Source organism: Protopterus annectens, chromosome 11.part0 (genome assembly GCF_019279795.1).
Source record: "Protopterus annectens isolate FY-2018-M chromosome 11.part0, PAN1.0, whole genome shotgun sequence".
Lineage (NCBI taxonomy): Eukaryota > Metazoa > Chordata > Ceratodontiformes > Protopteridae > Protopterus > Protopterus annectens.
In genome coordinates this window covers 1,177,219,875-1,177,246,749 of record NC_056745.1, presented here as the reverse complement: position 1 = coordinate 1,177,246,749, position 26,875 = coordinate 1,177,219,875, and the positions used below count along the sequence as shown (strand labels likewise).

Here is a 26,875-nt window from a genome sequence, read left to right as displayed (position 1 = left end):
GAGTAGTTTTCCCAGTTAATGGTGAGATAGTTGAAGTCACCCATTATTAGGGTGTTTGGTTGAACCCTAATATTTAACAGTACATCAAGAAAAGAGGAGTGGGAATCCTGGGGCATGGTGGGGGATCTGTAGCAAGCTACAATTTGGATTGCAGTTTTACGCAGAGTTAGCTTGGATAACCTCGGATGAATGATGCTGAGCAACTAGCCTGGAGTTGTGGATATCCTTAATGAATATAGACACACCTTCGCCTTTGGTGTTTCGGTCCAGGTTACATGGCCGAAAAGTGTGGTATGAGTTATAGCCTGGTAGTGCAGGGGTGCTCTCTGGAGCCTTGAAACAGGTCTCAGTCACTGCACAGATATCGATGTTCTCCATTTTAAAGGGTATCTCAAGTGAGTGCATTTTGAGATTTAGACTTCTAGCATTGAGTAGCATTACCCTCAGTTTTTGCTTGCCTGTTACTGTTACGGAGGTGAATTTATTTGAACCTTGCCTATAAAAGGCACTATACGGGCAGCAAGAGCCTTAGCCAGTATCCGGAAACCCAGGGGTGACAGGTGCACGCCATCTGTGGCAAATTATTGTGGTCTGTTGACCATGTCATCCTAAGCAGACAGATACTGGATCCCTCTAGAATGACATCAGAAGCTCAGTCAATTGTTGAAGTCAATCATTTTGTCCTTGTACTGTGGTATCATTCGGGTTGATGGCAGAATGCTACTCAGGGCTAGGGTCATACCTGCCTGGGCTACAAGATCGGAGAGCTCTTCCATGTCTCTTTTCATGCAGTCCGGGGAGGTACACCTCAGGTCATTCACACCAACATGGACAATGACATCGTCATATTTATACTTGTTGTGGAGTGACCTGAGTGCGTGGGTTATGTGGCGGATCCTGGCACCTGACAGGCAGCTGACAGTAACCTTCTCCTTGTTTAGCCTGGTGAGTGGGACATCAGTGTGCCTGACTATAGAGTCACCTATGACTAGTGCGTTGGGTACGCTGTTTTGCCTTACTGGCTGTGGTTGAGTGGCACACTGAGTCTGTGGGCTATGTGTCACTTGAGTTGTGTTTGGGGATGGAGGTTGCTTGCGTTTCTGCTTTGGAGGTCTCTGTTGCTTAGACAGATTATTATTGAGAGCCTCCGCAAATGTTTTTGTGTTTCTATGTGATGAGTGTGGTGTGGTGCACATGTTTACCTTCTCCTCATGACTGTCAAGTTCAGTCTTGGTTGGAGACCGCTTTACCTCCAGTTTGGCTACATAACTGCATCTCTCACAGGTTGCAGGTTATGAGAACAGATTTCCTGAAATGAGGAAACTAAGACAGGAATATCGAGGAGGGTACAAAAAGTAAGAAAACTGTTTTGAGCTCTGCTAGACCTTGAAGTCTTGTATTAAAGAGGTTGTACGTTTGTATACAAATGGAGTCTGGGAGAAAGATATGTAACATATTATTAGAATGGTAATTCAAGTTCCACGTGTAAGAATTGCACAACTCTAAAATAAAGGTGTGAAGTACAAAATATAAATAATGACAATTGAAAAGGATGGAGGGGGACAGTGGAAAGGGAAAAGGTGTTCTGTTCCACTTCTGTTAACCATGTTTAGCACAATAAGCATGTATTTCAGTTTTGTAAGCACAGGCTGCTTTAATTAGTGGCCCTTTACTGTTATTTGTTACAATTTGTTGTATGGTTATAAAGTAGCTTAGTGTAAAAAACATCAGTGATCCATGCATGTGAACCACACAGTAGGATGAAGGTTTTATGGCACAATAAGTATTGCTCTGGAGGGGAAAAAAAAGATCATATGCACTTGTGAGTAGACCCACAGTTCTTGCCACCTGTTTTTGAACACTTAATACTCCTCACCCCCTCCCCCCCTCAAAATCCAAGATTATAATGCCCATGGCTGGACTGTCACATCTCAGTTCAATTAGAATGGAAGAACAGAGAAGCAGTGCTAATTTTGAGAGGACTCCTTACTAGTATCACTCACTGTTCTGCAGTGTCTCTTTCAAATGTTTTTCCTGCTGATGTGTTGCATGTTCTATGAAAAAAGCATCCAGAAATATCAACTCATTGCTCAGATAACAGACTTTTTTGGGGTGATGCGTCTTTTGTGCGTTTCACTCCCTTCTCAAGTTACTCCTCCCATTTTCCTTCTCTCGGTAAGCCACAGTATCACATTTCCTGCCCTGCAACTATGTATTACAATAGACATCAAACAGAACTGTCTGCATGGTGTGCCAGTAAAAGTGCTCCCTCATCTCTTCTTTTTATTTATGTAATCTGAATAGCCCTTTCATAGTAAATAATGTTACAAAATGCTTGTATCAGTCCTTAACATGCAGGGTCTAAGTATTCCAGAAACTATGCGCTGCTCTGTTTATTAGAATTCATACTGGCGACTAGCAGCTGTTGATATATCCGGATAACTGTTATGCTCTTGGCAGGATATAACCCATATAACTAAGGCTACTGCAGCAGTTATCAATATGATTTACATCACCACTTCAATATAACCTCAAACAATATTAAAATTAATTAAATTAATGGCATACAAAACTGCTAGGAGTTACCACAGATGACCAAATGGAAGTTTGAGATTCATATATCACAAGTAACAATGAAATAGCAAAAACTAGGAAGTCTCTATAGGGCCATACAATTTTTCACAAATGCAGCCAGGGTACACACTGCCACATCCTTCCTACTCCCGAACCTCACTAGAGAGCTAAGTGAGTTATTTTGCCCAACCTGGGGGGTTTGGCAGCTCTGACTGCTCTAAGACCAATACCCAGCTGTGTCCCAGCAAGCACAGCACAGGTACAGGGAAAACACACCAAGAAAACACTTGCACACTATACTACAGATGGTACTGATAACACATGGAAATGCACAAGCCAAAAAGGTGATGCATCATAGAACGTCTGCTCACTTGAACTGCCATGAGCTTGAGATATAGGATACTGAGAGGCCCCTATGGCTGCCTGAACAATGGCCTCACCTGACCATCCCTCAACCACAAAGAAGCGGCTCAACAGAATTATGGAATGCCTAATGGCTGGTAGGCAAGGTGGAAGGGGGGGGGGGGGACAAAAAAATCTAGGTGTGAGAACGTACAGACAATGAGAAACTAAATTCAAAATAAGAGCCCAAGAAAGTATTTCAGTGGTGATAGCAACAACACTGGGTCATAAAGTGCAGAGTAAAAAGTCACAGTGAAAGACAAAAGTATGATCAAATGCATCAAGAAAGAATACACTCCACACACAAGGTCACTCTCACTTTGGCGAGCCCATACCTTATCTGGAGCCATGTGTACAGTTCTACAGGCTATACAGAGCAATAAATCAGCACTGCTGGAAAGGGTGCACTGGAGAGCAACAAACAGAGTTAAACAGCGGAAAGATGTGCCCAAAAGGTGAGGACTGGGGTACTACAATTCTATACAAGACAGGCAGGGAGAAATGTTAAGTGTCATTATTATAATCCAAATGATCATGAAATGGAACGGAGAAGGGATGGAACAAAGAAAGAAGGTTAATAGAGTATATGTGGAATCAACTGCAAATACTGTGAACAAGCCACAACCAGGACCTCTAGGAATGTTTTTTTTAATGAAAATAGTTTTAAAATGTACAGAATAGGCTACTAGAGTGTAGATCAACTAATACGTTTTAAGAGGGTTTAAACAGAATGGAAAAAAAGACAAGTACAGCAGCTGCAAACAAATGGAGGACTATAAAGACACATGCTTTCCACAACCAGCAATAAGTGATAATATAAATAAATTAATGTCTGAAGACATGAACTCAGAAAGAAAGACTTATGGAAACTACACAGCCCAGTGTAGCACTGAAGCTCAGTGATTAAAAAATGAAATTAGACTTGCTGACAAAACAGAAAGTAGAAAAAGAAACATGTTTATTTTAACGTTTACCCTAGTTTTTACCAAAGGCAATAAATATGATTACAGAACCACAACACAGGCTTTTCATGTGTGTTGTGTGTTGTCACTGCTGATAAGGATAGCACACGGAACAAAATAAAGCACGTCTTATTCAATGCCTGTCATATAAAGTCACAAACCATCTCAGGTCAATTTTCACTAAGCAAAGCAACAAACAATCACTGAAGTAAAAGTGGATAATGAAATTCGGTTTGCAATGTTTCAGCCTCATAGCCAAATAACATTCTACTGCAGCACCCACCCCACCGCACCATGTCTACAGGCTATGTCTCAAGGTCATATCCTAAACTTCCCACCGCACCATGTCTACAGGCTATGTCTCAAGGTCATGTCCTAAACTTATTGCTAAAAGCAGCAACACCACCATAACAGATCAGGGAGAAAGCCTTCTGCAGTTGATAATTGGGGTCTCCGCATCAGATATTTTCATGCTCAGGGTGCGAGTGTCACCTGCTAGTGCACACAATCAGTAAGTCTAGGAGGGCATGCTAATAACCATGTGTTCAAGTCATGCACCAAGCACTAAGCAAACAAATGAAATTATACGTTTGAGACTTAAGGAAACCTCCTTTGCAGACATTGGATTTTAGATCTACCTGAACGTAATAAAATTCACTCTAATGAACTTTAAGTTACCAGGCAGAGTATGCCAAATACTGCAGTAATCCAAAAGTGCAGTATGTGTAATTGCTGCAACAGACTGACATTCTTAATACATGTCCATTCACGTGCAGACACGAAAAGTTCTTTAAACTACTTTTGCAAGGGGGAGTCAAAACCCTACATTTCCAAATCTCTTGTTCATAGGTTGGTACTAGGCTATCAGCCCTAGGGCCTATACAAGCCTAGCCATAACAATTCCCTGGCTATTTCTTCCCACACTATTTACTTCCCTGGACCCCTGTGTCTAGCAGGGTGACGTGTTTCCTGGACCCCTGTGTCTAGCAGGGTGACGTGATCCTGGGGTGAATTTCCTTTCTCCCATCCAATCGTCAAGGTTCCTTTTGAAGACAGCCAAGGAGGTGCCCTGCTTGACATGAATGGGCAGTCTATTCCAGAGTCTGGGGAGTCTCTGGGTCAGGAACCTATCCCTCCAGCATGTTTTGTTTATTGTGATGACAAGGTTTAGATCCCTGGAGCGTGTGGCTCTGTGGGATTTGGATTTCTTTACGTGTAGCATGTCCAACAGCTCTAGGTATGACATGGCCTTGTATGTTAAGCAGAGATCGCCTCTGAGTAGATGATATGCGACAGAGTAAAGCTGGAGTTTAAGGCGGTCAGCATAGGGCATCAGTGTTAGGCCTGTGATTCTTTTAGCGAGGTATTTCTGCGGCCTTTCCAGTTGTTGCAGATGTCTTGAGAGGTACATACCAAATGGGGCATTGTATTCTATAATGGGTCTAATGAGGGATGAGTACAGTGGGACAAGGACCTCCTTTTTTCTAGATGAAAAGCCCTTAGTGATGAGATGTGCCACATAGAAGGATTTCCTGACTGCTGTGGTGATGTGGTTATTGAAGGTGAGACCACTGTCCACCTGTGTCCCTAAGTCTCTTATCACATTTTCGGTGTTTAGTGTACTGCCACCTATGTGGTAATTCACGGGTATATGTTTTTTCCCCAAAGGGGATAACTATACATTTCTTGGCATTGAGCTTGAGCCCATGGCTCTGGCACCAAGCATCTGTTTCTGTAAGGCCCTTTTGCAGGTTATCCACATCATTTGGGGATTCAATAATGGCTTCCAGTTTGCAGTCATCTGTGAACTTTGTTAGCCAGAGTCCCTTAGTGTTGGCCTGTTCTTCAGAGAAGTAGATGCCAAACAAGAGCGGTCCCAGGACTGAACCCTGAGGTACTCCACTTGTCTGGAGCTGGATTTGGAGTCAGCTACTTTTATAGTGTGGGTTCTGTCAGTAAGCCAGTTGGTAACCCATCGAGTGACGTAGGGATTAATGCCCAGCTTAGTACGTTTATCTAGGATTCCAGAGTGGGGGATGGTGTCAAAGTCCCTGGGGAGGTCCAGATATGCTGTGTGGACTGCCTTACCCTCATCCACGGCTCTGGAGACTGATTAGAAGTCAATCAGGTTCAGGAGACAAGATCAGCCCTTCATGAACCCAAACTGGGTGGGGTCCAGTGTTTGAAGGTTGCCAATATCTTTGTTTATAAGTTCCATGATAATATGTTCCATGGTCTTGCAGGTCAGGCTCGTCAGACTGATGGGGCGGTAGTTCCCAGGATCCAAGGTGGATCCCCCCTTGTGGAGTAGAATATCTGTAGCTGTGCGCCACTCAGTGGGCACAAAGCCTGAGGTGAGGATATGATTAAACATGACACTTAGGTGAGGTGCCAGTTCATTTTGTAGTTCATGTAGTACACAGCCCAGGATGTCATCTGGTCCCATGGATGCTGTATTCTTAGCTTTGGAGAGTGCGTTTTTTACCTGTGTGGCCATTATTACCGGATTTTGGCAGTCTTCCGGTATTGAGATGGGCCGTTTAGGGGGTGAGAGGCGGGTGAAGTTGGCACTGAATCAATCTGCCAGGATATTGGCAATATCCTTGGGAATCAGTATATTTAATGCCATTCTGTTGTAGCTCAGAGCAGATCTGAGCACTGCCATTTAGATTCTTGACATAGTTATAGAATGCCTTGTGGTTGTCTTTGGAATCTTTAGCAATTTTATTTTCGTAACTAGCTTTGGATGATTTTATGAGGGATCTCAGCTTCTTACTGAGGTCTGAAAAATACAGAAAACAGCCACCGAGTATTCTCTGAACCACCAAAACGAACTTTAATGTAGTGAAGCGCTTTTCGTCTACCCAAATAGGTAGACTTCATCAGACAAACATATATGAACAGTGTAACCTTTTTAAAGCCAAAAAGGCGCCAAATCCAAACTAATTGGCTCTTAAGCTTAAAAAACTAGCATTCTTTAGAAAATTTAAAGGTACATCACAAATACACTATAAAAGATGCTAAAAAGTTGTAAAAATATAAAAATACTTAAATACATAAAAGTACATGCATATTGTACCACCCACATGAAAAACAGTCCCATACCTCATAAGTTTCATTTCATTAAAATGTAAAGAAACAATAAATAGTATATAGTAATATATAATATAAAATGTTGCGATAAAACTGAGCTGACCTACTTCGTATCAGAATCAGTACATTTAGTACTGAAAGAACAAAAATAAAGCAAATACGAAACCCAAACAACTAACACTTACACCATAATAAAAAACGAACAGTTAAGAAAAAGGAAAAAAAAAAAAAAATCAGGGAAAAATCTACCGAAGCACACTTTTCAAGTTCAAAATGCAAGACAAGGAAGTAATCTCAATAATACCAGGCAAAGTATAGGAATTTAACCTAAGCTGCCATAACAATTCACACTTTTCTAACAACAACTGACAAGGTCCACCTTTTCCATCTGTAACTACCTGATCAATAATTTTAAATAAAAAATGGTGGGTCGGATACTCATTACAGTGTCTTGCCAGTGCATTAGTATTGCTATTCTTAATGTGGTAAATATGTTCGTAACTCCTTTCTCTAAGCTTCCTGTCAGTATTCCCAACATAAAATGCTGGGCATAACTGACAGGAAGCTAAATAAACCACTGATTTAGAGTTACAGTCGTATCTACCTCTAGCCTTATAAATATAGTGGTCGACTTCAAAACTAATACCTGTAGCTATATTCCTACAGTAATTGCAAGATTCAGATTTGTAAGTACCCTCATCCTGTGGGACTTCCTAATGTTGGTCTCCCCTATGCTCTTCAAGTTCCTACCCTTCCTGAAAATTATAGTAGGGTGGTTACCCATCTTATCCACTAAATCTCTTTCGTAGAACAGTAAATTCCAGTTCCTTCTCAAAATATTACCAATCTGCCCTGCTTCTGTACAATAAGGTGTAATAAAACTCTTTCTGAAAAAAGTTTTTTCAGACTCATCTACCTTGTCCAAAGGCAAATGGTAAACAGTGGACAATTCAATACTCTCTACATCACCTCCATTAATACTTTGAGGTCTTCTAGATAAAATTGGGCTATTAAGTCCCACAGAGTCTTTTGTGTCATACTTCACCTATCAGTTCAAACACTAAACATTCAGGATAACCCCTACTCAAAAACATATTTCTTAAACTACATTCTTTTTCGAAAGTATGAATCTCAGTTGTCATCCAAGCTGCCCTTACTAATTGACCTTTTAAGACAACCTTTTCTGGTGGAAAGGGTGACAACTGGTAAAATGCAAAAGGGTGTTCGAGTACGTAGGTGCATTAGTGTAGGACTCAGCAGTGGAACTTTCAGTTCCCATCTGCATGGGTGTCATGAAGTTTGTCACTTCTGACTTGAGAAGCATGAAGTTGGCTTTGGAGAAGCTTTTTATGGAGGTTTCCTTACTGGGGAGTGAGAGTGGGATGTGGGATGTTAAGGGTGATTAGCTTATGGACTGACCTGACCAACGATGGGGTGAACATAGGTGTGGAACATCGATTTCCCATGTTGGTAATTACCAGGTCTAGGTACTAGGCTAATGGCCTTGGGCCTTTACAAGCCTAGCCAAAGAATTACCCTGGCATAGTGCAGCCTGCCCTTAGTTCCCAGTGCCTCTGTCAAGTAGAGCCACTGGTGTTATCCCCAGAGTGAATTTTCTGTTTCCCATCCACTCATCAAGAGGGTCAGCGAGGTGCTCTGCCTGACATGTATGGGAAGTCTGCTCCATAGCATGGGCAGTCTCTGGGTTATGAACCTGTCCCTCCAGCATGTTCTGTTAATTGTGGTTTTGAGGTTGAGGTCTCTGGAGATGTGGTGCGGAGGGACTGGGATTTATTTAGATGTAGCATTTTAACAGAGCTGGGTCAGACATGGCTTTGTAAGTCAGAGTACGCCTCTAAGTAGGCGATATGAGACAGAGAATAGTTGGAGTTTTTTGAGTCTGTCCATATAGGACAAGTGTTTAAGGCCTAGGATCCTCTTTGTGAGGTACTTTTGTGGTCTCTCCAGTTGTTGCAGGTGTCTAGTGAGGTGCATGCCAAATGGGGCATTGTACTCGATGATTGACCTAATGAGGGAAGAGCACAGTAGAGGGAGACAATGACCTCTTTCTTCCTGGATGCAAAACCCTTTGTAATGAGATGTACCACATTGAAGGACTTTCTGACCACAGTGGCAATGTGGTGATCAAAAGAGAGATTGCTGTCAACTTGTGTTCCCAGATCTCTTATAACGTCTTCTGTGTTCAGTGGACTACCATCAATGTGGTAATTCATGGGAACCGGGTTTTTCCTAAAGGGGATGACAACACATTTTTTGGCATTGAGCTTAAGGCCATGGTACTGACACCAGTCGTCTGTCACAGTGAGGCCATTCTGTAGGATGTCAAAATCACTTGGGGAGTTAATAATAGCTCCCAACTTACAATCATCTGCAAACTTTGTCAGCCAGAGTCCCTTCGTGTTGGCCTGGACTTCAGAAAAAACTTGAGAGCCAACCAACAAACAGAAACAGTTTGAATGGAGGATGGGCAATTTTGCTCATCAAGACAATCAAGCCCCAAGAAGGATCTAAAAGAAATGCTTAAATAACCCATGCCCCACCCAAAAGGTTATAACGCAGAGGAAAGTTTGAAAAAATAACCAAGACCCAAGTGGAACATGTCTGAGAAGTTAAGATAACCTTCAAGCTAACCAAATGAGGCAGCATATGACACCACCTAATGGAAAGCTCTTCCACCAACACTTGCAACAAAAAATGAAAAGTCTGGAAGAAGCACAGGATCTAATGCAACATCCATACCTCCTTGGTTTCTGCTGGGATGAAAGTATCGTGATGTCAAGTACCTAAACAAATGAAACCATACCTTTCTCTGCAACCATACAGAAATGGGGAGGAGTGATCCTTCTTCTCTAAAATTTGTTAGGGAGAGGGGTGGAATCTAAGAAGAAAATATGCACATATCCTCCTTATCACTACAGAGTAAGAACATGTCAATGTGAGAAGAAAAGAAGTGGGGAGATGCATATTCCCATGCGATGAGCAGATCACAAGGAGGGTAACCCATTTCAGGAAGACCCTGACTGGAGAGATCGCCCTTGTCAACTCCAGAAAAGGGCTGAAAATGCAACTGAGATATATCAACAAATTCACTTCTCCTGGGATTTTAAAGTAGTAAAAAAAAAAAAAAAAAAGTCCCAATCTCTGGCTCACTGCCAGAACCACAATATTTAAGCAACAACCTGAGACACCACAATATTTAAGCAACAATCTGAGACTAAGTGTGGGTTTAACAAGATTTACCCATGTTGGTGTGGTTTGATCATGACAGCAAAGCCTTAGTGATTACTAACCATGAGTAAACCCTGAAATAACCACAAAAGAAGCATGAGCCGTTGCTATCACACAGTTACATTACTGGTGCCTAAAGCCACTATGACAGGCAAGGACGTTATCTGTGCTTCAACAAAGTCTGATATCATCTACTCTGGCAAAGCTATGTGGCCACTTTCTGTATGCAGAAATAAAGAACATTCAACTCTGCCTCATTAATATCAATCCTCAATGTTGGAACCAAAAAGGACATCTCACAGTTTAAAGCGACTTCCCAACCTCCCCTTCTAAAAGCCTGCAACCACAGAAAGACCCAAGTAAGGGCCATTACTGGCAAATACATTGACAGTGCTATCAGGAACCACTTGTCCAGGTAACAATGTGAGAAGTTCCTTCTACTACAAGGCTTTTTCCCCACTGGTAGCTAGACTGAAACGCCGGCACTTCCGATTTTTCACATCAGTTGCTTCTCCCGGGCAGCGCAAAGTTTGCCAAGAGCAAGGTCTTGGGTTCTGATCTAACCAAGACAGAAACATCTAGAAAACCTAGGCAATTTAGGCACCAATAGTAAGAACTTTCCAACAACAAATATTTGGATCACATTCCAAACTATACAAGAATTAGTAAAGAACCTGGAAAGCATAATGGCTGACCTTCCCATTCTAAAATAGCACAACACCATGACCTGACCCAGCAGGACAAGTATGCTCAAGTACAGAAACCACAGAGAAATTTCAGAATTATGCCAAACTAGGGATATTAAAAGAAAAAATGCCAACTGTTTCCCCACTGCAGTAGGCCTTCAAAGTCAGATCACTAGGATTAAAACAGAGGACTTCAATTTACTTTTGGCAAAACCACTTTGCTTAGAGTAAGTGGCAACTTGAAAGCATTAGTTTCTCCCTTTCTTTTTTTCCAACCCATAAAAACTGTAATAGTGTCAAGAAAGTGTGTACATACACAGCAAATTCCATTCCAGTCAACTGATGGTGCCTTCCTTGGTTTTCTACTATTATTTTATACTACCGTCTGAAATATGTGTGGAAGAGCAGATATGGAGTAATACAGTCTTCACCAGGAGGTATATATCAGGGAATGTTCCACCACCTTTATAAGCAAATTAACAAATCAAGTCCAGTCAAACTAATAATGTGCCTATGTCATCAACAGTGGCAACCAGCACAGCAGGGACAGAGAAATACTTTCGCAAATGAACATACTTCCAACTAATTTACTCTCGTGTGACCCTACCTGTATGAGAAATTGTCTACATTTACAAAGTTATTTTTTAACATTATGCATGGGACTAAGTCACCACTAAAAAAAAAAAATAAACAACAAAACCAGCATTTGTACAATATGCGGTAGGATAGCAAATATTACTAAAGCTGAATGGAGTTCCACTACCTCAACAGAACACCAGCCAGGACTTTTTTTTAATCTTTTATATCCATGATACCTTTCTTTAAGGATCCCAGAGAAACCTGGGTGAGAGCTGACAAACTGAGTGATCCCAACATCAGCTTCTGTCAGTCCATGTTTCATCATGTCTGCAAAGTCATCTTCATTCTCCTCTTCCTCCTCGAGTATTGCAATGTCTTCATCATCTTCTTCCTTATCGGAGTCCCTTTTCTCATCTGATAATGCATTCAGACTACCCCGGTTCTGCCCAGCTTCACCTCCATTCTTGGTTGTTTCTGCAGACAGGAGCTCAGATAGTTTAGGTTTTTTAACACCCTCATATTCACTTGTGTCTTCTGCAAGATGAGGGCGTTTTAAATTATGGTTGCCAATATCCATATTTTCCATATTTTTAAAGGCACACGAGTATCTGCAAATAGCTCTGCAAGTTAAAGATCTTCCAGCAACAAAAACAGCATTGATGCAAAAATGGAAGAGAATTTTTAAAGGATAGATGTGGGAATTATAAGCAAATCTGAAAAAGAAAAAGACACAAGGTATAAACATTCGGAACACTTAACATAGCCACATAAATTACTTGCAATTTCTGCTTCCTAAACTTAACAGGCACTAAGACGGCAAAAGATGATACATCTGACGCATCTCCAAAATGTCTTGCTTAGAAATGAGCTCTTCCTTAGTCATACACAGTGTGATACGTTTGTACAAACTGCCATGTCTAGTACAACTGCCTCATTACCTGATCGTACTGCTATCATCATCTGAAGACTTAAAAAAAAAAAACACTCCTACTCCTAAAAAGCAAAATTAACCCAGTCCTATGGAGCCTTGAAAAACTGGGACAGCCTCATGTCATAAATACACAGCAAGACCATTTTCAGGTTTCTGTTAACAGCTACCTGCAAGTTTCTCACTTCTGGTCCTCAAACAGTTACTGTATTTGGGTGACTGCTTTTGTTTCAGTCATATACTGACTGCAGGAGAGGCACAAGAAGTGTGTTATTTGGTTTAGGTGAAAGCCATATTCCTTCAAGTGCTCAATTTATGCATTTTCTGTGTACACATTTAGCGACAGGACCAGTTACAGCTGTACTTACAGAAAAAATCCCTATCAACTGAAAGTTTTTGTCTGAAAAGGTTCTGGTAAATTTATTAAATTTTCGGCCTCAAGATTGGCTGTACCCTTGACAAAGGGGTGTTGTTAAACCTCCTAAAAAGTAGTACTAATGATAATACTAATAATAATAATAAAATACTACTAATAAAAATGAAAGCAAACATATAACTAAACACAATCAATAAATGGCATCCTTCCTCGGTTTGAGAAGGCATTCAGTAAAAAGATTCCCATCAAGAAAACTGAAAAAGGAGTAATTTAACATTTCCCACTGTTTCTTTTACTACAGACTCATCATTACCATTCTAGAAACCATTTGCCTATATACTTGTTTTTAATTATGACAAATTTGCACAGCCATTATATCTATCGCAAAAGAAGAAGTTTTCTGGCATTTTCTCCACTTTCACATTTTTGTAAGAGACTGAAAAAAATAACCACTATGTAAGCTCTCCATGCTAGAACATGAAAGTCTTCCCTGCCAGTCCCCATGTTTCTGACCCTAAAAAGGCCATCATGGACAGGTACAACTTTGACTTCAATTTTCCAACTTTGCCAATAGCATACACGTTTATGTTGAACTGGGCATTGGATAGTCTTGGCACAACATGGCTGGCTTTAATGTACACTGGTGCCTCCCATTGCCAAAGCTGAAGTATTCTGCTTTGGTGACTGGGAATCAGTCTACAGACACTTTGGTACAGAAGACAGTAATCAACACAGGTGTCCATTCCAAGACAATACTCTGCTGTGTTACCTCTCCACATCATACCCTATTATATCAGTCCTACCTTTGAAGACTGCAAGAAAGATTAAGCCAAGCACTAGAGTCTTCACTCTGGAATACCTTTCCTTAAAAACTCCTCTGTAGTGGATGCCCACAAAATATATACAAATGACGTCTGAATGCCCATGACTTTTTTTACTTAACTGGCATGAATGCACCAGTATAGACTTAAAAATGTAAAAAGTCATGCCAGACATTAGGAGTCTTCTCTCACCGACCCTGCTTGCTTTGGTGTCTTTTTATATGTTCATAGGAGGTTACTAGGCTAATTGCTCCAAAGCCTTCACAAGCCTAGCCATGTTATACCCATGTTTCCTAATTGACCTTGGTTACATGGTTGTTATTCACAGAGCAAGTCTATGATCAGCACAGACTGCCCCGTCCATGAAGGACACAGGTCCCACCCCTCAGATGAATTTACGGTCTCTCATCCAATTGTCTAGGTTGCACTTGAATAGGGTCATTGAGGAGCTCTGCTTCACATGAATCAGGAGTTTATTCCAGAGAAGTGGAAATCTCTGGGAGATGCATCTCGCTCTCTCCCTCCAGCATGTTCTGTTAATGTCGCAAGCTAGATTGAGATCCCTGGAGAGAGAGAACGACTCTTATCCCATTTGATCTGCAGCATTTCCACTAGGGCAGGGTAACAGCCTGCTCTATAGACCAGGCCCAAGTCACCTCTCAGCAGCCTGTAGGATAGAAGTACAGTGACAGTGCTTTCAGTCTTTCCATGTTGGTCACATTTTGGAGGACCAGAATTTTCTTGGTGAGAAACCGCTGTGATTTCTCCAGCTGCTGCAGGTGTCTGGTGAGATACATGCAGAAGGGAGGATTGTACTCTATGTGGTTTGATGAGGGTTGAGTATAGAGGAGTTATAACATCCTTAAGTCTTGGATGTAATGCCTTTACTTACGAGACGCGCAGTGCAAAAAGCTTTCCTTACCTCTGTGGATACATGGTGATTGAAGTTTAGATTGCTATCAACCTGCGTTCCCAAATCTCACACCACTGGATTTGAGCTTGGGGGGAGCTGTCAATATTTAATTTGCAGAGACGTCTTCTTTGCCAAAGGGGATGATAATGCATTTGTTTGTGTTTAGTTTTAGTCCATGGCTTTGGAATCAATCATGTCTGTGTAAGCCCCTTTTGAAATATGTCAACATAATTTAGGGACTCGGTGATTGCACTTGGTTTGCAATCAGTGAACTTGGTAAGCCACAGGCCATCTACTTTCGCCTAGATTTCCTAGAAATAGATTCCAAACAGTACAGGGCCCAGCATAGAGCCTTGTGATACAGCACACACCACTGGTAACTGGTCTACTGGTAGACGTAGAATCCCTCAACTTTAACAGTATGTGCTCTGTCTGTGAGGCAGCTTCTACCCATTTAGTTATGTATGAGTTAAACCCCAGCTGTAAAAGTTTGTCAATGATACCAGAGTCTGGGATTGTGTCAAACTCCTGGGCTAAGTCAAGACAGGCAGCATGTTCTGTTTTTGCCTTCATCCAGGGCTTTGGTGACATCCTCGAAGTCCACCAGGTTCAATAAGCATTATCTACCATTAAAGCCAAACTGGGTCAGGCCAAGAATTTGAAAGTCACCTACGTCATTGTTGAGAAGGTCCATGATGATTCCTTCCATTGCCTTATAGATGAGGCTGGTTAGGTTTATGGGTCTACAGTTCTCAGGGTCGATTGATGGACCCCCTTTGTGCAGGGGGATTACTGTTGCTGTTCTCTACTCTGCTGTAACAAAGCCAGTGCTCAGGCTGAGGTTAAACAGCATCAAGTGGTTCCACTAGGTCTTGTTTTAGATTGTTTAGTAAGCAGCCTGTGATATTATCTGGTCCCATAGAGGCCATGCTTTTTGGCCTTGGAGAGTGCTGATATGACCTGCTCTTTGGAAATACTAGGCAGAGAACTTGAGTCAGGTATGCTTTGGGGTATGGGTGGTGGGGAGACATGAGGGTGAAGTTTGCGCCCAATCTGTCAACTAGCAGCTTGGCAATTTCCTCAGGTTCAGTACGAGAAGTACCGTCCACTATAAGTTCAGCATATAGTTGGGGGTTCCCTTTTAGATTTCAGATGTAGCTAAAGAATGCCTTATGATTATCCTTAGTAGGGATGCTAATTTAGCTTCTAGCTTTCGAAGACTTTACAAGACATACGATTTGTTTGCCCAAGCTGTGGCGGGTATTCTTCTGCTGAGCAAGTTCTCTCTTTTTCTTAGACATCAATTTCTTCCTTTTGTTTTATAACCTATTTATACTTGAGGTCCACCAGGGTTTTTTCAGGTGGACCTGGTTTTGATCCAGTTAGGTGCAGCCAAGTCTATGCAGTTGTTTAGGCAGTTATACAGGGCATTTGTGTATTCCTCTGCGTATGAATCATTGTTGGCTGTGTTAGCAGGAGGTTTGAAACTTTATACCTACAAGGCTGTAGTTTGCTTTGGAGAAATTTTTCATTTTATTCCTGTCGGGGTGTCAGGTCAGATTGTTACTTTGAATGGGAGAGATTTATGGTCGGAGCTTACCGGGGCAGCGCACAGGAAGTAGTGGTGAGTACCAAGCCAAGGTCATTTGAGCCACTTGTGGGGGCAAAGACTAGCTGTTTGGAGCATTTTTAATGACAAAGTCCAGGAACCTCGAGGTGAGCATGTTTGTGCTCTTGTATGTCACCCAATCAATGGTAAGATAGTTGAAATCTCCCACCCAATCAATGGTAAGATAGTTAAAATCTCCCATGACCAAAGTGTTTGGCTGTATACTGAATGACTCTAGCAAGTCCAAGTAGGTGGTGTGCTTCCCCTTTGTCCATAGTGGGCGACTTATAGCTAGCGATGTGGTATGGTGTTTTATAGTTAGTTGGACTTAAAGTAGGTCAAGACAGTCATACTGTTTAACCAGTGACAAGGTGTATTTGGCTTTAATGAAGATGGATACACCTTAACCTTTGGTTCTTTCACACACATTGTGGGGTCTGAACGTGTGAAAGGCATTGTAGCTCTCTGCCACCTTGAACCACGTCTCCGTGACTGCTCAAACATCAGCATCTTCCAAGTTGAGGGGTGCTTCCAGGGAGTACAGTTTTCTGTTTAGGCTTCTAGCATTAAGCAGCATAACCTTGAGTTTGTCTCAAGTGGATTTTTTTTACATTGGAAATGTTGTTGCTTAGACATCGCCTAAAAAAGGTACTATGGTAGAGGCAAGCACATTTGCCAGTATCCGAAAGCCTGGACAACAGGTGAAGACCAACTCTGGCAAAGCATGTGATCTGTTAACCATGTCTTCCCAGGCTGACAGATAGTGGATCCCCCTAGAGTAATCACCGGAAGCTAAGTCAATTGTTGAAGTCAATCATTTTTTATCTATATTGTGGCATCATCCTGGGTGAAGGCAGAATGTTGCTTATAGCTAGGGACATACCTGTCTCGGACACACAGAGTTCAGTCATGTCTCTCTTCATATAGTCCAGAGAAGCACGTCTGAAGTCACTCACCCCAACATGTACTAAGACACGGTCATAGAGGTAATTGTTGTTGACTGGTTTGAGTGCGTGTGTGATTCAACAGATCCTGGCACCTGACAGACAACTAATTGTGACCTTCTCCTTGTCCAGCCTGGTGAGGAGGACATCTGTGTGCCTCACTATGGAGTCGCCTATGACCAAGACATTTGGTGTTGAGGTGTTCTGCCTTACAGGCTTATTTGCTGAGACACTGGTGTGTGGGTTAAGTGTAGTGCATTCTGATTGCTTTGCAGTGTGTGCAAGTGGTTTGCATTTGGGAGGTCTCTGATCTTTTGTTAGGCTTATATTGAGTACCTCCGCATATACCTCACTCGGCCTTCCTGAAAACACTGGAGAATATGAAGGTCTCTCCAAACAGCATTATACTGGGTGATTTCAACTACCCAAACATAGACTGGGAGCATTACTCAAGCCCCAACGCCCTAGCCCAAAGGTTCCTTGAATTTATAAACTCAAATGCTATGGAACAACTAGTCACCACTCCCACAAGAGGGGAAAACATACTGGACCTGATCATCACCAACATGGGGACTCTATGCTCCACACCAGAAGTATACCCCTCATTGGTAAGATCAGACCATAAATTAATCTCACTGGACATCCACATCCCGACCCCACCCCCAGCCCAGAAAACCAGTGAAAAATTTCTCAAAAGCTAACTTCACACTTCTCAAAATCGAGGTGACATCCTTCAAAGCCCTCGGCCAGCGGAAACTATGGCCCAAACTGCAGAAACCTTTATAAACGCATTCTATGGACACCTTCAGGAATGCATGGATCATGCAATCCCAAATAAAACCACGACCCAATCCTCCAAAGGCAGGCATCCAATCTGGTGGACCCCAGCCATAAATAAACTTTACAACAAAAGGAGGAAGCTATTACATGATAGAGCTAAATCCCTAAAAGGGAAGGCATCTCTGATCAGTACTAGCAAAAAACTACGGTCCCTCATAAAATCATCCAAGGCCAGCTTCGAGAGAAAAATTGCACAGGACACCAAAGATAATCACAAGGCCTTCTTTAGTTATGTTAGACACCTGGGTGGCAACTCCCAGATATGTTCAGAGTTAATCCAAAATGACAAAAAAACACTGAACCCACAGACATAGCCAACATCCTGGCAGACAGGTTCAGTGCAAACTTCTCCCCCCCTTCCCCCCAAAAGAGCAAATATCTATCCCAGCAGAGAGTCGCCTCCCTGACATCTCAGATGCTCAGGTGAGAGCTACCCTCTCCAAGGCAAAAAACACAGCATCAATGGGACCGGATGGTGTCCCGGGCTGCGTCCTACCCGAGCTCCAAGAAGAGCTATAACCTCATATAAAGTTACAGTTCAACCTCAGCCTTAGTACAGGATATGTACCCAAGGAATGGCGTACAGCAACAGTAGTCCCACTCCACATAGGCGGTGCCTCAACGGACCCTGGAAACTATCGCCCCATAAGTTTGACAAGCCTGGTCTGCAAAGCTATGGAGCGGATCATCATGGAACTCATAAACAAAGACATTGGGGATCTGCAGACGCTGGATCCTACCCAATTTGGCTTTGTTAAGGGCAGAGGCTGCCTCCTGAACCTGGCTGACTTCTTTGAAACAGTCACCAAGGCCATAGATGAAGGGAAGAAGTCCACACAGCCTACCTGGACTTCGCAAAAGCCTTTGACACAATACCCCACTCAGGCATCATAAATAAGCTCTCCAGCTTAAATATCAACCCCTATGTCATAAGATAGGTTGCAAACTGGCTCAAGGATAGAACCCACATGGTCAGAACTGCGGGAGCCATGTCAGACTCTAAACCAGTTACTAGTGGCGTCCCACAAGGCTCAGTCCTGGGACCTCCCTTGTTCAGTATATATTTCTCTGAGGTATAGGCTAACACGGGAGGACTATGGCTGTCCAAGTTCGCAGAGGACTGCAAACTGGGTGCCATAATCGACTCGCCAACTGACACAGACATCCTCCAAAAGGATCTCACAGAGATGGATAACTGGTGCCAGAATCCTGGCCTAAAGCTAAATGCCAAAAAGTGCATAGTCATCCCCTTTGGGAAAAACAAAGTGCCCACAAATTACCACATAGGTGGTAATCCATTAAGCACGGAAGTAGTAATTAGGGATTTGGGGACCCAAGTGGATAGCAATCTTTCCTTTGACAATCAAGTCGCCAAAGTGGTTAGATAGACCTTCTATTTAGCCCACCTTATCACGAAAGGGTTCACATCTAGATCAAGAGAGGTCATTGTGCCCCTCTACTCATCACTCATCAGGCCCATAACAGAATACAATGCCCCATTTGGGATGCACCTTACCAGACACCTGCAGCAACTGGAAAGACCCCAAACGTACCTCACCAAGAGGATCAAGGGACTCAAACAGATGACCTATGCTGCCCAGTTAAAGAAACTCCAGCTATACTCAGTTGCATACCGCCTACTCAGAGGCGACATGTGCCTGACGTATAAAGCCATGTCAAACCCAGATTTAATGGACATGTTCCACCTCAGAAAATCCAAATCCCTTAGAGCTACGCACTCGAGGGACTTAAACCTCAGCAGAGAAATTAATAGAACATGCTGGAGAGACAGAGTCATAACCCAGAGGCTCCCATCACTCTGGAATAGAATCCCAGTCCATGTCAGACAGAGCCCCTCACTGCTTCTCTTCAAGAGAAATCTTGACGAGTGGATGGGAGATCGTAGGTTTACCCCGGGGATCACTTCTGCGTCACTGCTAGACAGAGGCACAGTAAACTAACCTTAAAAGGGTATAGTAAACTCATTTAAAAGGGTGGCGAAAGCCAAACACACTCTGGCTAGGCTTGTAAATGCCCTAGGGCAGATAGCCTAGTGTCAAACTATGAACCTATGTGGGTTTGTGTTGTGACCTTGTTTTGTGTGAGAAGTGATATTGTTACGCAAGAGAAATGATTCCAAATTCATAGTGTAACTACCTCTCTCACATATTGTATTTGTTTGTTTTAGGAGTAAGTGCTTGTCAGTGTACATAAGGCAATTACTACATTGCCTCAGGATGCCCATGTCAATTAGGCTGGCTGAAGAAATGGTTGGAAAATGATCATCCATTGTGGCAGGTTTGTACCACAACTACTATTGGGGCGTGGGCTATTTTGATCAGATTTTACTCTAGGATTAACATAGGAGCTTATTCTATTGAAGGCTAGGGGTGAAAACTATGGCAAGGCTTCTCAATGTGCAACTGAGTTTCTCACAATGCAGCAGGAAAGCCTGGGAGGGTTCACTAACAGATGTCTAGGAGAAAATTTTCTTTCAAGGCATTTGCATCTATAGATGGCACCACTGAACCCCATTGCACATGAGGCTTAAATACAGGCAAACTGAAAACAAACACTATTAAGATAAACTAACAGGAAAGCACACAATGAGCTTTCCTCCAGTAATCTGCAACTCAGATGATGGGCAGACTACACACTTCTGTCACAAGGGTGCAAGCAGGGCCCTCCTAATGTAAGACAGCTGTAATAGTACTCAAGTGTAACATAGTCTACCCGAATCTAGTCTATGCTATATACTAGTGATTTAAAGCAACAGAACAGCTGTTTTAAAGTGCGTAAAAATCAGCAAAATTATAAAATATCGTCAGCAAAGTGCAGAGAAGACTCACAAGGTTATTTTTTTTTTCAATTTTAGCAGTGGATACTTTGGATTTCAGCAGAATGTCTCAAGCCCTCTAGCAAAATGTTGAACACCTCCGGTTAGATGACCTGCAGAGGTACTGCCCTCTGCACAAACTGGCAGCTCTTTGAGCAGTTGTGAACAGTAGAAGACTACGGAGAACATTTTCTATAGAGCATTTTAAACTGCAGAAGTTTGCCTATATACAAGGCGTAATAAACAAAAGCCGGGAGGTAGCAGCACACAGTGTCACCAAAATCTGATTGAGGAATAAATCCAAAAGTTCTTGTCTTTTCTAGTCTGAACGCAACTTTATTACCAAAAATAAAAGCGTTTTCGCTACTATGACAAAAGCGTAGCTTCTTCAGAAACAAACAATGAAGAATGTGAAAGATTTTAGCGCCAAGCAATACATTTAAAATTAAAGGAGGAGTGTCAAAAGACGTCAGTTCCTCTCTAGCGCTCCACTTCTCTCTACATGCTTCTGCTTGATAGTATATCCATCAAATAGTACAGTAATGAATAATAAAAATAAAAAGTTAATGAATAAACTGACCCAGTAAAACATCAGATATAAAATCAGTACAAAAAATATCCAACCACAATCCATAATGCTTTAAATACATTATAACTCTGTCATAATATTAAAACATATATACAAGGTTACCTAGCTGATTATTTAGTGTAACTTCTCATTTTTAACACGACTGAGATGTTACAATTGTCGTTTAACCCAGGGCTATGGAATGCATTGAGTTTAATTTGCCATTCCAGTTCACGAAATTCTAACAATAAAGAAAGGGGACCTCCTCTAATGCTCATGGGAATATGATCTATTCCCATGAAAGAGAACTTATGGTCAGGAAAGTTTAGCACATGTTTGGCTAAAGCGTTCTCTTGTTTGTTGGTCCTCATGGCATAGACATGTTCGTAAATACGCTGACGTAATTTACGGTCTGTCTTGCCAATATAAAAAGCAGGACATGCATTACAAAATGCTCCATAAATTACTGATTTCGTGTTACAGTTAATTGTAAGCTTGATATCATATTTTATATCATTAACATAGAAGGATAGGCCTACTCTAACCAGATGACACCAATTACAGGTTCCACAAATTGTGGACCCTTTACATTTAGAAAACTGTGGCTTTTGTTTAGATTGTAGGAGTTCTTTTAAGTTCCTACCCTTCTTAAACACTACTCTGGGAAAAGGTCCCAACTTTTCAAACAGGAGGGCGTCGTTCCTAATAAGCTGCCAGTTTTTGGTCAAGATGTTACAAATTTTTCCAGCGTCATTACTAAATGTTGTGATGAAGCTGGTAGAGAGGTTAACTTTGACTTGATTGTGATTCCTGATGTTAACAGAATCAGGAGATTGATTCCTCCCTCTTTCTACAAGGTCAGAGTTAACATCAGGTTGAATAATCACAGTCATTTCTTCATCAAATACTTTAAGTAATGGTTTATAGAAACCAACTGATCTCTTCACTTCGATTTCTGTAATAGTCTCATCTATTAACATATCTGGATAACCTCTATTCAAGAATTGATTTCTAAGAAAGGCACATTCCTGGCCGAAAGAAGAAGATGTATTACACATGCGCACAGCTCTAACCAACTGACCCTTTATAATAGCTTTCTTCTGTTTAAAAGGATGCTGGCTAGTGAAGTGCAAGATAGAGTTACAGTAGGTGGTTTTTCTGAACACTTTGGACAAGTAGGCCCCGGTAATATTATCTTTACTGAGATGGACATCTAAGTAATCAATCTCTTGAAAAGAGAAACAGTGTGTAAATTTGAGAAAACCAGTCGTGTGATTCATGAATTCAACTAGCGCATCAGCCTCTGTTGCGTTACCTTTAAGCAAGAAGAAAATGTCGTCAAGGTAACGTGTATAGAGGCGTAACTGTTCATTAAATAAAGGATTTGAAAGGATATACTTATATTCCCAAAAAGCCATGAATATGTTAGCAACACTGGCTCCACAAGGGGAGCCCATGGCTACACCTTGTTTTTGTAAAAAAATTTCATCATTGAAGATGAAAAAATTAGATTCCAGGACTATACTAAGTAATATATACAAGGCACTGGGAACTGCTTTTGCAAGAGGCTTTTATACCAGCAGGATGAAAGACTTTTACACAGTTAATCCCTTAGGCCAATCAGATTTAAACACAATAAACTTTCCACCAGCAGTTTCCAACCTGGATAGGTTGAATTTTGCTCTGCTTCCACCAAAGTGCAAAAAGAACCCTCTTAATGTAAAACAAACTGGTTTTGACCTCAACTGCAATAACAAATGCTTTACAACAAAAAAGTCACAACTTCTGCAATATTGGGAATCCTTGGAAATAAGTTCACTAACCCTAAGAAATGTTCAGCAAAATAAAGAAAACGTAAACAATATAAGAGAACAGCAGCACAGACAAACTTGGCAAGACTTAAGAAATATTTTGGCACACTCAGGAGAACTTTGGCAAACTCAGAAGAGCAGTACCAGAGGAGGTTAGGAAATATCAGAATACTATTAAAACAATCTAAGAGCAGTACAGTAACAGATGGTGTTTCTTTAACAAGTGCAGACTGAAAAACAGTGATAAAGTCAACAAAATCAATAAATGCTGCACAGAAATGAGGCAGTTACAAGTGCAAAAAATACTTATCATCTTTGTAGGTCCAAGATGGTTTTAGAAGCAATCCAGATATTGTAGTCACTAGGAGTACTGTCTGGGTAAGTGACTTGTTCAGGTAAACTAGGAGTACTGTCTGGGTAAGTGACTTACTCAGGTAAACTAGCAGTACCGTCTGGGTAGGTGAATTGCTCATGAAAATTAGGAGTACTGTCTGGGTAGCTGACTTGCTCAGGAAAACTAGGAGCACTGTCTGGGTAGGTGACTTTCTCAGGAAAACTAGGAGCACTGTCTGGGTAGGTGACTTGCTCAGGTAAACTAGGAGTACAGCCTGGGTAAGTGATTTGCCCAGAGTCGCACAGCAGACAAATAAAGGCCTAAGGAGCCAAACCCTGGACTAGAAGAAACAGCTTAAGAGTTTGGAGCCTTAATCCTCTTCGCCAGCTGCCTGACCCTCATTAACTTCTTCATTTCAGAATATGTTGCACAGGATTAGAGACTATTTTTTTAGAAAATGCATGTTGATGAAATACCTGTTGTTTTGTTAACTTAAGTGAGTAAGAGCAGTCTGCTTCTTACTGGACTCCAGTTTTGAAGATCTCTGCTTTTGTCTCATATTCATATCCTGAGCCACTTTACTTTTTTTCTTGTAAATTACTGAAGACAACATTATTTAGTTTCATAGTTTATACTGTTCAGAAAATGCATGTCCATGCAACACTCCTTGTTCTGTTAACTTTTTTAAATGAAGTATGGTTATCTGCCACTTAAAGATCTGATCTATTAGCACTGCTTCAAAAGAAAAGCAGTCAAAAAAGTACAGAATCTGAATCCTTCCCATTTCCATATGACTAATGCGTGACTCTGAGCAAGTCACTTAACCTGACTTTGCTCCTGGCTTTCTTCTGGGGAAGGAATACTGCTTACCAGGTATATCCACTAGACAGACATAAAATAATACTTAAAAAAAAAATTCCAATTTTGAGCCTTTGTCCCACTATTATTTTTGTCTTTCTCCAGATTTCTTCAACAAAGAAATTGAGAGATATTTTTGTCTGTTCCTTGTAAAAATCTGTGGCTTTCTTGTAAATTACTGTGGACTGCAGTGACTAAACAGAGACAGGCATGTACACTTCAATTTGTTTCCTTCAGAAAAACCCTTGCTAATGCAATGCCAGTTATTCTAGCAGAAATCTTAGATATCTGGCAATTGGCACAGAGGACTAAAACTCTGACTTATTAATGAACTGTTTCCAGATCCAAGGGTACAGGGTTTGAATCCTTCCACCTTCTTTTGCCTACTGGGTGACCTTGAGTATGTCACTTAACTAGAATGAGCAATGTTTCTAGAAAGAGCAACCAGGAACGTGGAGTGGACTACTAGCTGGTCTCCTGGACTGGATGCCTTTTATCTAACTATGAATGTACAGCTTTCCATGTATAGGTTCATACTAGTCTATCTGCCCTAGGGCATTTATAAGCCTAGCCAGAGTATGTTTGGCTTTCGCCACCCATTTTAAATTAATTTTGCTATGCCCTTTTTCGAGGTTAGTATACTGTGCCTCTGTAACAGTGACACAGAAGTGATACCCGGGGTAAACCTAAGATCTCCCATCCACTCATCAAGATTCCTTTTGAAGAGAGTCAATGAGGGATTCTGCCTAACCTGGACTGGGATTTTATTCCAGAGTAAAGGGAGCCTCTGGGTTATGAATCTGTCCCTCCAGCATGTCCTATTTATTTCAGTGCTGAGGTTCAAGTCTCTCGAGCACGTAGCTCGATGGGATTTGGATTTTCTGAGGTGCAGCATGTCCATTAATTCCGGGTTGGACACGGCTTTATACGTCAGGCACAGATTGCCTCTGAGCAAGCAGTATGCCACTGAGTAGAGCTGGAGTTTCTTTACCCGGGCAGCATATGGCATCTGTTTGAGCCCTTTGATCCTCTTGGTGAGTTACTTTTGGGGTCATTCCAGTTGCTGCAGGTGTCTGGTAAGGTATATCCCAAAAGGGGCATTGTACTCAATTATGGGCCTGATGAGTAAAGAGACACGATGACCTCCCCTGATCTAGATGTGAATCCCTTCATGATTAGGTGGGCAATATAAAATGTTTTTCTAACCACTTTGGCCACGTGGTTGTCAAATGAGAGACTGCTATCAACTTGGGTCCCCAGGTCCCTAATTACTTCTTTTGTACTTAATGGATTACCACCTATGTGGTAATTTGTGGGCACTTTGTTTTTGCCAAAGGGGATGACTATACACTTTTTGCATTTAGCTTGAGGCCATGGCTCTGGCACCAGTTGTCTATTTCTATGAGGCCCTTTTGGAGGATGCTTGTGTCGACTGGAGAGTCGATTATGGTGCCCAGTTTGCAGTCATCTGCGAACTTGGTCAGCCACAGTCCTTCCGTGTTGGCCTGTACCTCCGAGAAATATATACCAAACAAGAGAGGTCCCAGGACTGAGCCTTGTGAGACGCCACTTGTAACTGGTTTGGAGTCTGACATGGCTCCAGCAATTCTAACCATGTGGGTTTTGTCCTTGAGCCAGTTTGCAACCATCTAGTGACATTATCTATAATGCCCGAGTGGGGTATTGTATCAAAGGCTTTTGCGAGGTCCAGGTAGGCTGTGTGGACCACCTTCCCCTCGTCAATGGCCTTGGTGACTGTTTCAAAGAAATCGACCAGGTTTAAGAGGCAGGATCTGCCCTTAACAAAGCCGAACTAGGTAGGATCCAGTGTTTGCAGGTCCCCAATATCTTTATTTATGAGGTCCATGATGATCCTTTCCATAGCTTTGCAGACCAAGCCAGTCAGGCTTATGGGGCGATAGTTTCCAGGATCCGTTGAGGCACCACCTTTGTGGAGAGGGACCACTGTTGCTTTACGCCACTCTTTGGGTACATATCCTGTAGTAAGGCTGAGATTGAAATTGAACAGTAATTTTATGTTTGGGTTTAACTCTTCTTGGAGTTCATGTGGGACGCAGCCAGGGACACCGTCTGGTCCCATTGATGCTGTGTTTTTTGCTTTGGAGAGGGTGGCTCTTACCTGAGCATCTGAGATGTTAGGGGGGCAGCACTCTGCTGGGATAGATATTTGCCCTTTTGGTGGGGAGTTTGTGCTGAACCTGTCAGCTAGGATTTTGGCAATGTCTGTGGGTTCAGTGTATTTTTTTGTCATTTTGGACTAATTCTGAGCATATCTGGGAATTCCCACCCAGGTTCCTAACATAACTAAAGAAAGCCTTGTGATTATCCTTAGTGTCCTGTGCAATTTTTCTCTCGAAGCTGGCCTTAGACGATTTTATGAGTGCCCGTAGTTTTTTGCTAATACTGATCAGAGATGCCTTCCCTTTTTGGGATTTTGCTCTATCATGTAGTAGCTTCCTCCTTCTATTGTA

The 26,875-nt window shown here is 41.9% G+C and overlaps 1 protein-coding gene across 1 annotated transcript in view; it reads right to left on the bottom strand.

Moving 5' to 3' along the window:
- Positions 1 to 26,875, bottom strand: part of PUS7 (pseudouridine synthase 7) — a 924,586-nt gene that overhangs the window by 879,064 nt on the left and 18,647 nt on the right. Inside the window, exon 2 of the mRNA XM_044088529.1 lies at positions 11,782 to 12,258. Coding sequence (XP_043944464.1) covers positions 11,782 to 12,131 — 350 coding nt within the window. The 5' untranslated portion in view covers positions 12,132 to 12,258. The remainder of the gene's footprint in view (positions 1 to 11,781; positions 12,259 to 26,875) is intronic.